Genomic DNA, 15,142 nt, shown 5'->3' with positions numbered 1-15,142 from the left:
GAAAGAGGGAGAGAGACAATAAGAGAAAGAGAGCAAGGAAAGAGGCCTTTGGGAATGACCATAAATATCTCTGACTCATCTTATTGTGCTGTAAAGACACTTACTGTAGCATGTTTCCTCGTCTAATACAGTTTATGAACGTTATATGTAGTTAATAGTTTACGTCACTGCCATCCTCTTAGGTATATCACGACACATAAAGCACACGTGCTTACACATGCTTACTTTGCATATTTAGACTCAAAAATGCACCGTAACGGCAAAAGCAATAAACTTAGAGTAGGATACTACACGATATAACACAAGTTCCTCCTCAAGTCCCACAGCAACAACCCCAACTGGCCTTTCTCTGCCACAGGGTGAGTGTTCGTGTCTACAGGCACAGCTCACTTCATCTCACAGAGCTCCCTTCACCATATGACATATGATGCTAACCCACTGAACCATGCATTCTTCTACATAACACGCCATATGACTGAGCCAGGTGGACAGCAGTAATGTGAACCTATTAACAGTTCAGACTGGCCTGTCCGCAATGCTCATGAGCTGCAATTTAGCTTTCTCTAGACTTCACACAGAAATGACAAAAATCTAGATTTACAAAATTAAAGACATAAAGCTTGTTGTGCAATTTTGTCTATGCTGTTAAAACACTGTGGCTTAATATTTAAATCTGAAATTGCTCTTGAATGAATACATAGTTTTAACAAAGCAGCCTAGCAACCAATCAACATGCATCATTTTGGAAGAAGATAGACAGAAATACCCCTCTAACTTCTGTCTTTGTTTTAAACAGACAGAGCTTATAGATCATTAGCTTGGTTTTGAGACTGCACAGAAGGTGAAATATTAATAACAGTAATCTTTATATACCCTAGAAACCTGCCATACTACCCCTAAAAGTAGGGCTGGGCCATATCATACCGTTCACGGTAATACCGGTATAATGTTGGGCAACGACAAGAAAATTAAATATAGCGATAGAATATGGGTAAAACGAGCATGCGCAGTGCCTTTGTTTTCATACGCACATGGCGAAAACCGCTGACTCACGCGCAGCCACACAGTAATATGTTTTGAGCTTGGAACCCTTCACTGTGAGTAACAACACAAACTTCACTAAAGTAAAGTACACGGAGACCACCACAAAAATATTCATAACAACAAATCAGATCAGACTGTTACACTTCACCTACCTAGCTTAACATGAACATTTTAAAGAAGCTAACAAAGGACAAGCAGCTAAAGTGATCCAGAGTTCAGAGCTAGCCAGGCACGGGCCAGCAGCCTCAGTATGAGCCTTGGTATGAGCAACAGATCAAAACAATTAAAGGAAAAATTACGGAGATGACCGAAACACAGAAAACAGTTATTGACCTGTTATCTGGTGACATTGTAAACATTATGGAAAATACTTAAGTACCAATTGTCACAACCTGAGACCTTTACTACGAAGCAGGATTTGGGGTTATCAAGGCAACTTCATGGTTAATCTTGGGTTTAACCAGAAGACAGTTTATTTCTTAATGCACTACATGACCACAGCAACTTCTGGTGCAGACCTACTCTGGAGCAGGTTAGAGAAAAACAGGCACAAAATCTTAGCCTACTAACTGGTCAGTTATTCAGATTCTTAAGCTGAAAAATAAAAGCTGAAAATGTTTTACCCGCACCTAAATATTAACTAAATAAAATAAGAATCACAATTCATCAGATTCCCCTATGTCTTAATCATAGAGCTGTTATACTAAGAAGTCTGTCCACTTACACAGTCAGCATTTTTGCCAGTTTTCTGTCCCGACTTTAAATAGACTAGACTTTTTTAATATAGTCTTTTACAGTCTTACTGACCAAAGCACTTAAAGTGCTCACACATTTATACAAAGCTTTTAATACCTTTATTCTAACGCACTGATATTCTTCAACCTCATTGGTGTTAGACTGTATTATGTGTTTAATTGCTTCATATTGTTGTAATGTTGCAGTTTTACTTTTCTTCTAAAATGTTTGCCAACACCACCCCATTGGCTTCATACTGCAGCGCTCGGCAGGAGAGTCAAGACCGCTGAGGAGGAACACACAAACCACATCATCAAGACGAAGGCTAATAAGTTAGGAGTCAGGAACATAAGACTGGAATAAAAATATATCAAAAATAAATCAGGAATCTCCACAAAGATGATGACATAAACCAAGGTTAAACTTTTTTATTTAACTTTAAACCTCTAGATGTGTTGAAAATGGTCACAATTAGACTGAAAATATGTGCAGGTTCCTCTGACATAACATGTGCAGTGCACATTTAATTTGCTGTTTGCTCTGTTTTCATAAGTACCTGAATGTCTCTACTGTATATGTACCTGTAGGAATATCTGAGTATGAGACAGTGAGCCCACAGATGGAAATCAGAGAATAAATATGCATGTTTGAGTCCATGTTTGAGTGTATGTCATATGTAGAACAATATAGGGTATACACACTCCGTCCAAATATAAACTCCACAGTTACCAGCTACGGGACAGTTTGAGAGCAGATATCTCTCGAATCTTAAAGAAACATTACAGTGTCATTACGGATCTGATTCTGCACTGAGTAGACATACACTCTCCCGCTATCGCCCTCCCCCACGCCCTCTACATCTCTCTTTCCTTCCCCTGTCTGTATAGATCAGTCAGTGCCATCCAGCCAAGCCAGGGGGGTGAGGGCAGCCAATATTTAGTGCTTTTTCACCGCCTACTCCTGCAGGTTTTCACAGTAAATATCGGTGCTTGAGTGTGCAGTCTATATTGGGATGGCTGTTCAAGTGTTTATCAGGTACATCTTTTAATAAGACAGTAATCAGATTACCGGTTGGTCATATGTTTAGTAAACTGGAATATTTGTAATATGGTATTCATATACTTTTCTCAAATATTGTAGCGTTTTCAGTACTTCTTAACTACTAATTACAAATACAAGAATAACAAAAGCAGGAATGCAACAAATTGAAATCTGGCAACTACTCTAAGAAATACCATAATGCACTGCGCATCTGCCCTGTGCTCTCTTTTGTATTTGTTCATGTGTTTGTATGTACAGCACATAAATGTGTCTTTTTGTGTAGCTTATGTGTGCGTATCTGAAGTACTGTGGGGGCGGACAGGAGTTGCGTGTGAGATGTGGATGTCACTCAGCCAAGGAAAACACTACTGTACAGGTCATCTTACCCACACTGCTAAAATGAATGTCTCAACAAAGAAAAAAAGGAAACATAATAATATATACACACATATACATATTTGTTGCATAAGAGATAAGTGATAGCTTTTCCCTAAAGCTACACAGTCGACACACAGCTGAGCAGCGATGTATCTGCTGAATAAAACTGTTGTCATTTCCTCATTTGAAAATGCTGCTGCTGTCAGAGATCAGGTAGTTTGTCTCGCCACAGTTACAGCTCAGTGGAGGGAAAAAAACAGGATTGAGTTTTTACACTACAGCAGTTATCTACAATACCACATGACCTGTACAGAGCAACAATGCTTCTGACAGGAAACAACACAAAACAACCTAGGAAAACATGGGAGATGCAAACTTGACAAAGAGGTACACAGATGCATATACAGTATATACACGGCCAGAACTATAGCGCTCACTGAATGAGACCCAGGTCAAAGTAATCAACAACAGGTGGACACAATCAGGGGAGGTCAGACAGGAAGCAAAACTAACACATTAGAGGAAGGAAAACTATCTTTCAAAATAAAACAGAAAAAATGCCAAAAGACATGGCACATAAACTACTGACACATAGCAAGTGAACACAGAGAAACCAAGACATGAACAAGGAAATAAGACAAAGGATGATGCAAATGGAAACCAGAACTAAGTCTTACATTATACTATAGACAAGGCCCCAAAACAGAAATCCAACATTAACAAAAATCATCACCAAAATCTAAACTTCATATATGAGAACAACCAAACATAAAGAGTCCAAAACTGACAAACATACATGTAAAATTTTTACGACAAAATCCAGGGACGACAACATATTTTTATGAAAACGTTGTTTTAACTGAAATAAAACCACAAACACTCATTTTCAACAGAGAGGTCATGAAGCTTTTCTTGGATCTCATGAATCTTATGAAGGGTTGGTATAAAGTTTGTCAGTGTAACATGCAAATAGAAATGTAAATACATCACATTATATTTCTAATCATCATCTATCATCAACAGCAAATCAACAAACGCTTAGGACAGCAAACAACAAATGGCAACTTCTCTTTTTCCTCATGCAATCTTGATGAAAATATTTTTATAAGAAATGATTTCCTAAAACAGTTTTCCCCTTTAAGAAGGCCTGTTTGATGCATAGCCTTTGCACATGCTCGGCTGTTGTACATTATCATGGCTGCACAGTCACACAGCATTTGCACAAAGCTAGCATAGCTCTGCCTCTCGCCATCTCTACCTCAATTACACACACACAAACACACACACACAGACAAACACACTCTCGCACTTAGGCACATGTGCAAAACTACACATTCAAGATAACAAGCAGGGACAGAGCTAGTGTGAGCCACAAATGAGCAGCTACGTTAAGTGACTAAACACATACTTCTACAATCATCTCTATGGGAGTCCACGGTCCAGGCGTTACTGCTTGTGCCAGCCATTACACACACACATACGCACACAAAGAGAGAGAGCCGACTGCTTCATTTACATTTACACTCTTCTATAACACAACATGCCACTAAAACACTGACATGTGAACCTTGGCAGCACTTCCTATACAATACTTGTCATCTGCTCCCTCAGCTCCCTCCAAAAGCTCAGGGATAGTGGGACCTTTTACACCTCCAAGCCCACGTTGGCACTTTTTGTGTTAAATTATAATTGTGAACAGCATATGGTCTATAAAGACACATGGTGACCATAACTTTTTTTTAAATTGGCCACTTCATTCTTTTGCTGAGACATACCATAAAAACCACTGCGTATATAAAGCGGAAATAGTGTATATTATTCATATTTAGTTGTTTTTATTATCATGCTTGATGATAATATGATTTTAGTTACCTTGTTTGTCTATCATTGGCTGTCTTTAAGAGTGCCTTTTTGCTGATAATAACAAAGGCAAGCTGTACACATCATAAACCACCAGTACTATTGGAGTGGAGTGGAGTTTGAACCTAAGTGCAATGATTATGTTCAACACACTAATGAAAGTGTTGGTGTAAAATATTCAAAACATTATCTCTAAAATCTCCAGCCATGTAAAAAGATTTTTAAAAGTGAGACTGACAATAATCCAGACATGTTCAAATTATAATTAGTTGTGAAAACTTTGCTGTACTGTGCCTCAGATTTGACAGGAAGCACTGAATGCCTCTCAGTGGCTTGTTGTCACTCTGAAAAACTTGATGATTGTGATCAGTCAGCAGGCATTTGGCTTTGGGTCACAAGTTTGGCACCTTGATAGTTGTTGGTACGTATTTACATCAGAACTGATGATGACGCTGATAGTTGCTCATTTTCTGGTACACAATAGGCACATTTCATGCCTAGGACAGAGTCCCATGCATGTTAACTTCACACGTAATAGCCTCTCTTCTTTTAGTTCCTGTAAACATGTTGCTCATTGTGTGAAATATCTATGTGATTTTAGTAGAGTTGGCATTGCATTGTGCTGTAACTGACTGAATGTAAGCTAAGGGGGATACATGGTGGTGGATTTGCGTGATTAGTTATTCTGTAGTATATTTGAAGCCATATGTGGCATCAGTTTATACCATTACCATTATACCATATCAAACTTATACCATTTATTTGTATTTTAAAAATTGTGGCACAGTAAATTGTAACAGCATCCAAAGGGAAACTGGTCAGAATTGATCATTCTCTGCTGGCATCCAAATGACTCTTTACATGTTTGTGTCCTTTTGTCCCCAGTAAAATAAATAGCTCTGCAGCTCCAGAGTTACGCAATTACAGGGATATGGGCACAGACACTACCTGATACCAGACGCAATTCACTGCATGTTGCCTGACAAAGGATAAGTTGTATGAATCATATTCACCGTGAAAAGGTCATTGTTTTGCTCAGCTACCTTCAGCAGGAGCTGCCTGTGGTGTTGAGACTCAGATAGATAAGTCAGAAATGACCTTAAAGCAAAGGCAGGAGGGTCACAGACTATTTGTCTGTCCCTTGGACAAGGTGGGTGTGGAGGAGACGCAGTCACGTGTAGGGTGGGTTACGTGTACATTTCTTATTACTGAAGTGAAATGACTAAACAAAGAAGAGCAGTCAGAGAGCAAACTAAGCAAGAGATTAATGAAAATATGACTATAAGGTCCTGACAAGGGTTTGTGGTCTCACGGTGCATGTGTGCATTTGTGTGCTGGCTACATCCTGTTACTCACTTGTGCCTCCTGGTGGTAGCTAGACTCCAATCTTATGCCCTCTGTTCCGCCTGAGGAGAAAATTGCTTTCTATTTATAATGAGCTGCTGCATTTAACCAAGCCTTACTAACAAGATGGGCAGACTCAGGCTATAAAGGCCTCTGTGACTTTGTGACTTTGCAGCAATTGCACAGACTGAGTATTTTATCTCATGATTTCAACAGAACATGTAGGGACTGTCCTGAATATAGTTTACACATCCACACATCTACACAGCAGCGTATTGCATGCAGGTTTTAGTGTCTCTGTGCTTTGTAAGTGAATTAAAACCTGCATGCTATCGCAGCTTTCGGATATCATTTGTTCCGTGCTTTACACATCAGCCTCTGAGCACAGCAACTCAGGTTTCATATCAGTCCACCTGTGAGGCTGCAGAGCAGAGTAGTGTGAAATGGCAATCTTCACTCCAGCCTTACCTGCTGGCTGCTACAACAAAACCAGCTCAGCGTTTTTCTCTCTAGTGCTCCTCCTGTGACTACAGCGTGAGTTCTGTAGAACAACCAAGGCCAAGCTGGCACACCTGCCCTATAAAGATTTCTATTGTTCGAGCGATGCTGAAAAGGAAAAGATTGCATTATTTGCCCTCTAGTATTTGATTATATGCTGCCTCTGCAGAATTAAACCAAAAGCCTGTGCAAGCAAGACGAAGCTGTGTGTAGCACTGGGCAATAATCAGTGTAACCGCTGTAAGCAAAAAAAAAACCTATATAGTGTACTAAAAAAGCCTCTGTATAAATTCAATACAGAGTAGGTTAGAGTTATACGTCTAAAAAGTTAAAGCCCTAACTGTAAAAATTACTGAAAGCACACCAATACATGATAAATCTATTCATATCTACTCATCAGCCCATCGTCTCATCTCTGCTTAATGGTCTTGTTCATGAAGCATGAGAGCCACATAAATGTACTACTCAGTCCTGGATCCTGACAGGCACTGAGGTTTTTTGTTAATTCTTAATGGGTGCATTCATAAATCCAATTTGACACTCCTATCTAAACCACTAGAAGACGGTGATGAATATTACACAGCAGTGTATAGCAGGTTAAGACAACAAACATAAAGAAGTAAGACACATACAATAACTGCTATGTGGCAAATAGTATCCCAAATAGTATTTGGTAACCATTTAACTCAACATTTAAAAAGTTCCCAGACTTTGCTGCCAAACTAATTCATATCGGAACACACATATATGTAAATTCAGACACTTTCAACTGATTAAAATGCCACCATGATGCTCACGGTGCATTAAGGTGCATTTGTAAAAAGATCTAAGCTATAGACACTATACAAAGTTACTGGTACAAAATAAGAAAGCAGCCACACAGTCCATTAACAGTTTGAAGCTAGACACATATTAGTAGGTGGCATCTGTCCCTGAAAGCTGTTTGGCTCAACAGCCATCTAATGCACAATGAAGCTCTCATTCATTTGCATGTAGTTTATCTCAATGCTCAAATAAAACTCAAATGTATGGTCTGTCATTAAAGCATTTTCCTATTACAGATATTCTATGATATAAAGGCAGACAAACACACACAAATTAACTCACAAAAAGCCTTTTTGTATCATTATTCACAATGCAAAAGAATGACAATAGTTTTCAAATAAAATATGTTTTTATATTCAGCGAAGAGGAACTAAATGCTACTTATTTCTAGACTCTTTTTCTGTATTTTCTTTTACAACAGTTTCTTCAAGTTGTCACCATTACGATTCTAATAGACCACTTTTGGATTTCACTCCAAGCTGAACTTGACAGCATATGGTAGATAATACTGTATCAGGCACTGTAACATCCCAGATGGCCCACTTTTCTCTGATGTAGCAGTGCTGTGTAAATAAACACCCCGAGGTCACCCTCCAGGAGGTCAAACTGGGACGCAGCACACCTTTCTAAAGTAGACCAACTCACTTTTAACCAGAGCTGTAGCTTATCTTTCACAGCACGTTCAGCAACATAACAGTCAGAGGAACACTCTAGCCAGTCATTTAGAGCAAGCCAATAACCTTTCACTCACATGTTTCTGCTCATAAATAGAGCTTTCAAATCCTTTCATGTCTTCATACTCACTCGACACGCTACTCAAAACACACTAAACGCTATCAAACTCTGTTCATGCGAGCATCGCAGATTCTATGCATCTGTTTGGCCTTTGAAGAATCCACTTATCCTCAGCTGTGGAACAATGCTTACAACAACTACGCCCCCCATAATTCATCATACAGACATAAATGCACAAGGTGCAAAGAGTGGTGCAATGACGATAAAATTCTAAAAATAGAACGCTGAATAAAACCTGAAAATGATGACATGATAAAGCACAGTGAGAATGGGTGTCTAAGTATTTCTCTCCTAAGCACGGCAGATGCTAAATAATAAAGCTACTGTATACACAGAAAACACTGTCTGTATGCAGTGTCCTGCTGTTACTGCAAAACCTCTGGTATCTTCATCTCAGAAGAATGATATTATCAATCTATATACTTAAAGAGGATTATAAAGCAACAACACGTTTGATAATGTGTTGTGAAACAGCTTAATGATAATATAATCTGATGAAAGCTAACCAGACAAGAAGAGTACAGCATACACTGCACTCGACAATCTTCCTTCAGTTTCATCACAAATACAGCAAAAATCATATTTTTTATATTCCTTACTAATTATCCAATCATTAAGAAGACAGTAAGAAGTTGACATTATTAGTTGATATTGTTACTATGTGGAGCAATGTGTATGTAGCAGACACCAACAGACACCAAATTCAAATGCATAAACTGGCTACACAAACTACTCACCAGGTCATGGTTAGTGGAGTTGGAATCGTCTTCAGGGAAAGGGATATAAACAGCTAAGGCCATACAGTTGGCAAAAATAGCAATTAATATAAAGATATCAAATGGCCTGAGAGAGGAAGTTAAGGAAAATGATGACAGAGAGATGAAGCAATAAATTATATGGATAAAAACTGCTCATTTTTTAAATTGTGTATCTAACAAAAATACTTAATGAAATACTTCACTTATACAGTAGAATACAGAGCTTTGTTTCATAAATCTTAGTTGTCATTTATTTTTATTTGTTTTTATGTATTTGTCATTTAATGTTTTTATATGGTTTTTATAATAATGCTAACTTTGCCCCCTTTTTCAGGTTTATATAATTTGCACTGATGAGGCCACACGTGTGTACACATGCATATAACGTGACTGAAAAAGACAAAAACGTTGGAAAAACTGGTAAAAAATAACTATGATGGAAAATAATGGAAAAGAAAGAAAAACTCTTGCATCTAAAAAACAACTGCCGCCCCAACAGAGGGTTTATGACAAGCTACACTGATTTAATGAAATGCTGAACCGTGCCAGATTTTTATGACTAAAATTTTTAAAACAGTGGGAAAAGCATTCACCTCCATTATGTCCTCCACTACAGTAAGCACTGACATATTTTACTCTAGCTTTCCATTTTCATTTTCAAATCCTGAAAGGTTACATTTAAGCTTCTTGTCATTCAAAAATGTAATAAAAAAGAAAAAAAAAACGACCCTATTCCAACAACATTTGAGAAATTAACGCCACTTGTGCCGTGCTGTTGCACGTAGTCCATGCAGAGCAATTTGGGACACCTGATATGGCTACAGCTGCATTTCCTAAAGTGTACTGGTAGTCAATCCCCAGAGACTTTTTTTTCAACAAACATGAAAAGAGGGCTTATGAATATATCTCTGTGATTCATGTTGAGCAATCTACTTTATAACATCTGACGGCTTTTGTGATAGAAGCATCTGTTCTAGCAAAAACACCACCACAGCTGTGCTGTGCCAGGGTTCAGTTGCTTCGTCTATAAAGCTCACCCGTAATGACATGGTAATGTTCACTCTGTCTTTATTGGAGAGACATGCTTCAAATAGCACATTAGCTACACTGCGCCTACCTAAAATACATATATATATATATATATATATCAGCATTTAAGATAATATAAAAACTTATTTTCCTGTGACTTTAAGTGTATTCACTTTCCATCAGAATCAATAAAGTAGAAAAACTGAATTCAAACCTTTACTAAACACAAAAATGCTCCAAAATAAGCAGACAATATGTAAACCATGAGAAATTTAATCTGTTTACTATTTAGTTAACCTAAGTCTACATTTAGTGGCAGTCATCAATAATCATTACTTAATTATCGTAGCTAAGATCCAAGAGTTGTAGACACCAAAAATGATCACTGTTTTTATTGATCAGGAAAAAGATCAGCAGAAATTTGTTTCCCTATCAAGGGTCATAAAAAATTTAAAGCTGCCTGTTCTCACACATACAAACATATTTTCAAACATTTTTGTGCTTCTGTGTTACAGTGACCCAAAATCCTGCACTATCCCGTTCATATGAAGAGAAACAAAGACTTTGCTACTTTGCAGCCATACTGCTTCTATCTGAGATGTTATTTTACAATTTCAATGATCATCAAATTACTTAGAGTTCTGAATGATACAATCAATTATTAATGGCTATTAGATAACTCGATGTAATACGTAATTACATGTGTTACATAAAGCTCTAAACACCAAAATTTCACAGTTTCCTCCTTTGCCCATATCTACTCTTTTATCAGCCTTGATCTTTTGTCCAATCTAAACACAAGCATGCACATGCACCATTTAAAAGGATACTTCCACTCCACCAGGCTGATGCAGGCCCTGCGTATAGGGTTGTTGAGGTTGAGACAGAACAGAGCCCTCGGTGGCCTACTGTTGGCATTACTGCCCTGTTTCTTGCTTTTGGCATACTGCTGCCGCTTCTTCTGTGCCAACGCACCTACCGGGATGGTAGAGGATGTTGGGGCAGGTGGAGCGGGGGCAGCAGGTGGTGCCGTGGGAGCCGGTGCTGGGGCTGAGGCCGGGGCTGGACCCGGAGCAGGGGCGGTCGTTGAGGTGGGAGGGGCTTCTGGGGCGGTAGGGGCTGGGTCTGGGGCAGGCCCGTTGGCGCTCATGGTGCGGGCGTGGCTCTGTGAGGAGCATCCAGCAGCATGGATCTGCCAGGGTAGACCGGGAGACTATAGGAGGGCAGAGTAGTCTGACCAATGAGGTGGCAAGTCACCAGGGCGTCCGACTCTGATGCTGCTGGCATAATTTGCCTCTGAAAAAAATGTGAGGAAGACAGTTTGTTTTTTGTAACAACACAAAGCTCATTACACTGAACCTACCTCAATTGCTGCAAAGGCATCCAGTATGAACAAGTAAAGATTTTAAGGTTCTTTTTCTGGATACAAAACTGTGAATGGCTTTACTTCCTCATATCCATGTTACCCTGGGACCTGGAGTTCTGACAGTCTGTTCAACATACATTCAAAGCTCCATTACATTGGACCCTAGATGCTTGAATACACCCCGAACAAAGTGAATGATTTATTTCTGAATGTTGTGAATTATTTTTTTTGTTGCTATTGTTTTAAAACATTATTGATCGATAGCATTTCCATTAATTCTACTATTTTTATGTTGTTCTCGTCTTCATTTCTCTAATTTCCCCTGCTGTGTAAATAAAGCTGGCTTTGCCATGCCTTAACTTTGTTTATATTCAGTACTGACAGTTAGGAATAACCTCTAATTTTTCTGACTAATAATAGTTCTAAATCAGCATACAGTTTTTTCCCTGTCATCTGCTGTGTACTAAACATATATACAACACAGGAGGGGCTCCCAATGGAATTGCAAACAATTGGAGTTTAATGATGTTTAAAACAAAAGAGCATTAACCATATCGATACATGCCTATAATTAATGTTTGCAACATTATAAGGTCTTATAATTTATGATAGGAATGGCAATTAATCTAACACTACTATGAGATACCAAAGTACATTCTCAGTGAAACTCTAACCCATTTTTTTCCCTCTCTGATAAGCAATCCTGGTTCCACAGTCCTGTGAGTAACTCAAACAGAGAAATTACCTGATCACCTTCAACAAATATAGCAGGCTTTGATTGGCTTTGATGTAACGATCAAAGTCTGGGATTAGTAAATTGCCCCAAATTGTCTAAAAATAACCATATTTCACAAGGGGGGAAAAAAATAAAAGCAACATGCCACAATTCAGAGCTGCCACTCTCAGGCATCACTTGGTCACATCAGCTGTGTAAGTCCTTGAACTGCGAGCAGGCCCGCAGAGGAAGAAACACAAAAAGGTCACACTGCAGTGATGCTCCAAGAAGAACTAATCTTCTTATTGCACACACACACACAAAATGTGATATGTGTATTATTGTAATGCATGGCTCTACACCATCTGCAGCGAGACTGGCTGCTTTACATCTCTTTTTGCACTACGCTCCTGCCTTCATGTAGCCAAGGCTAGTGCAAGCTCAAAATGAGAACAATGCGTATTAAATGCATAATTTTTCTAGATATTAATTTCACTGCTGCATCGACGTCGTCGACCGTGCGACCGTGATGGAAACAGATACTGACATTTCCATGAGCAATTCGTGACAAAATAACCATCATCGAGCGTCCTCGTGTTTCTCCTTGGACACCACCAAGGTAAGACGTGGTCACCCCCCCCAAAAAAAAAAAACACAGCGATGTGAAATGACAGGCTGGACTCCGGGCGCTCATAGTGAAAATTGAGCAGCGCACAGCCGTCAGATGGTCCCCACTGCCCATCAGAAACAGCTGGCAACGTTATTACAACAAACCTCAATCAGCGGTGCTCTTACACTCGGGGCTAATACAGTGGACGGTCCACATGACCAGAAAAGGTATCAGCCTGGTATCAGCCCTGGAGAGCTCTATTCATGTCAATTTACCAGTGGCGGCTATTGTTTATGACAAGGCGACAGATCTGTGAATCTACAGAACAGGACAGCATCGAGAGGAAAGTGGCCTTTAATATCTGCTGTCCTCTGACAATAATAAAATGTACATTTTAAAAAAACATCATTGCCTGCATGCAAGAAAACGCGGCTATGCTAAGAGGCTAACTTCAGTTTGTGGAGCAGAACCCGCACCACGCTGTGAGCTACCTTTTCTGAAGACTTTATAATTCAGTCGCGGTCCTCTCCGATGGATAGCCGAGTCCGGAGCTTCGGAGGGCGAAAAACGCAGGTCCCGTCTCTAACGGCGCTCTAAAATTCATCAGCTCCGGGAGTGGGAGAGACACGGAGAGGCTGTGCATTAATTAGGCTCTTCCATGGTGATTGTGGAGAGCTGGAGACAGGAGAGTGCGCACCAGACAACAGAGCATCCTCGTCTGCTGCCTGCTTATCGTCACGGAGCCAGTCAACAGTGAAACCAGTGTCCAGCTGAGAGCGAGCTCTCCTCCTCCTGCCTCCGACTCATGGTTCAAAACACTTCAGATCGTTGCTGGGTCAAGCGGGCTATCCAGTGATAGCGCCTCTTTAATAAATAATAAATAAATAACAAAGCGACACCTTTCAGTTTTCCTTCCCGGATATTGTTGCAGAACATAAACTTATCTTTAAACTAATTACAACCTGTTAACTCCCTCGGAAGGCTGTCTTATGAGAATGTACCACCAAATATATCTGAACTCCATTTGAAACCCCGAAAATTAAAATAAATAAATAAATAGCAGGACATCAGTCATAAACTGGGTCAGTCATATAATTTACTCGATTAGAACTTGCTGGTGCTCAATAAACTCCCACCCCATGTATGTATACTCCCCTTTCAAGAGTTGAGACCCAATTGAAAAATGACTTGACTTCCGAATATTTAAGCGCTCTGCTCATATAAAAAAAGCATATTAAACCTGAAACTTTAAAATGCCGTCCTTAAAATATATTATAATCAAATCGGAAAGTCAGCTTTGTATAGACAAGATTCTGCAGTGAAAAGCAGTGCATGGGCTCAGGAAATTTGAAAACCACTGCCAGAAACATAGCTTACTGTTCGATCAACAATGGAAGTTTAAACTCCACCATGCTAAAAAAATAAATTAAAAAAAATGTGGCAAATGTAAACAAGATCCATAAATTCCACCACCTTTACATTTAAGATGGACTGAGGGGAGGTGGGAAAACTTTCCTCTGAGCTGACAGACCAAAATATTTAAATTCCTTTTTGAAAACAAGTCTCACTGGAGTTTCTATAAGCCAGAATTTAAGCAGATACATGGCTGTGTTAGTGTACATTGCAGAGAAAACTTGCATGTGCTTAATGACTCTATCAATGCTGAACTACTTATACAAGTTTATGCTGCCATTTTTAGCAGAAAAGGTCTTGCCTATATCAGCAAAGCAATGCCGAACTAGATTCTGCACATACAGTGGCTTGCAAAAGTATTTGGCCCCCCATGAACTTTCCCACATTTTGTCACATTACAGCCACAAACATGAATCAATTTTATTGGAATTCCACGTGAAAGACCAATACAAAGTGGTGTACACGTGAGAAGTGGAACGAAAATCATACATGATTCCAAACATTTTTTACAAATAAATAACTGCAAAGTGGGGTGTGCGTAATTATTCAGCCCCCTGAGTCAAAACTTTGTAGAACCACCTTTTGCTTTAATTACAGCTGCCAGTCTTTTAGGGTATGTCTCTACCAGCTTTGCACATCTAGAGACTGAAATTCTTGCCCATTCTTTATTGCAAAACAGCTCCAGCTCAGTCAGATTAGATGGACAGCGTTTGTGAACTGCAGTTTTCAGA

At 39.3% G+C, this 15,142-nt stretch overlaps 1 protein-coding gene across 9 annotated transcripts in view; it reads right to left on the bottom strand.

Moving 5' to 3' along the window:
* The window catches only part of cacna1da (calcium channel, voltage-dependent, L type, alpha 1D subunit, a), a 56,899-nt gene extending 42,986 nt beyond the window's left edge, over positions 1-13,913 (bottom strand). For 3 of the 9 annotated variants that reach the window (XM_085158439.1, XM_085158442.1, XM_085158444.1), the window contains exons 1-3: positions 13,490-13,912; positions 11,138-11,603; positions 9,258-9,363 (exon numbers count right to left, since the gene is read on the bottom strand). In XM_085158439.1, coding sequence (XP_085014565.1) covers positions 9,258-9,363; positions 11,138-11,457 — 426 coding nt within the window. In that variant the 5' untranslated portion in view covers positions 11,458-11,603; positions 13,490-13,912. Of the gene's footprint in view, positions 1-9,257; positions 9,364-11,137; positions 11,604-13,489 lie in introns of all 9 variants that reach the window. The other 6 variants (XM_085158440.1, XM_085158441.1, XM_085158443.1 and 3 more) reach the window with 4 other exon arrangements.
* Positions 13,914-15,142: the final 1,229 nt, after the last annotated feature.

The sequence above is a fragment of the Neolamprologus multifasciatus genome, chromosome 5 (assembly GCF_963576455.1).
Source record: "Neolamprologus multifasciatus chromosome 5, fNeoMul1.2, whole genome shotgun sequence".
Lineage (NCBI taxonomy): Eukaryota > Metazoa > Chordata > Actinopteri > Cichliformes > Cichlidae > Neolamprologus > Neolamprologus multifasciatus.
This window is presented reverse-complemented; position numbering and strand designations above follow the sequence as displayed.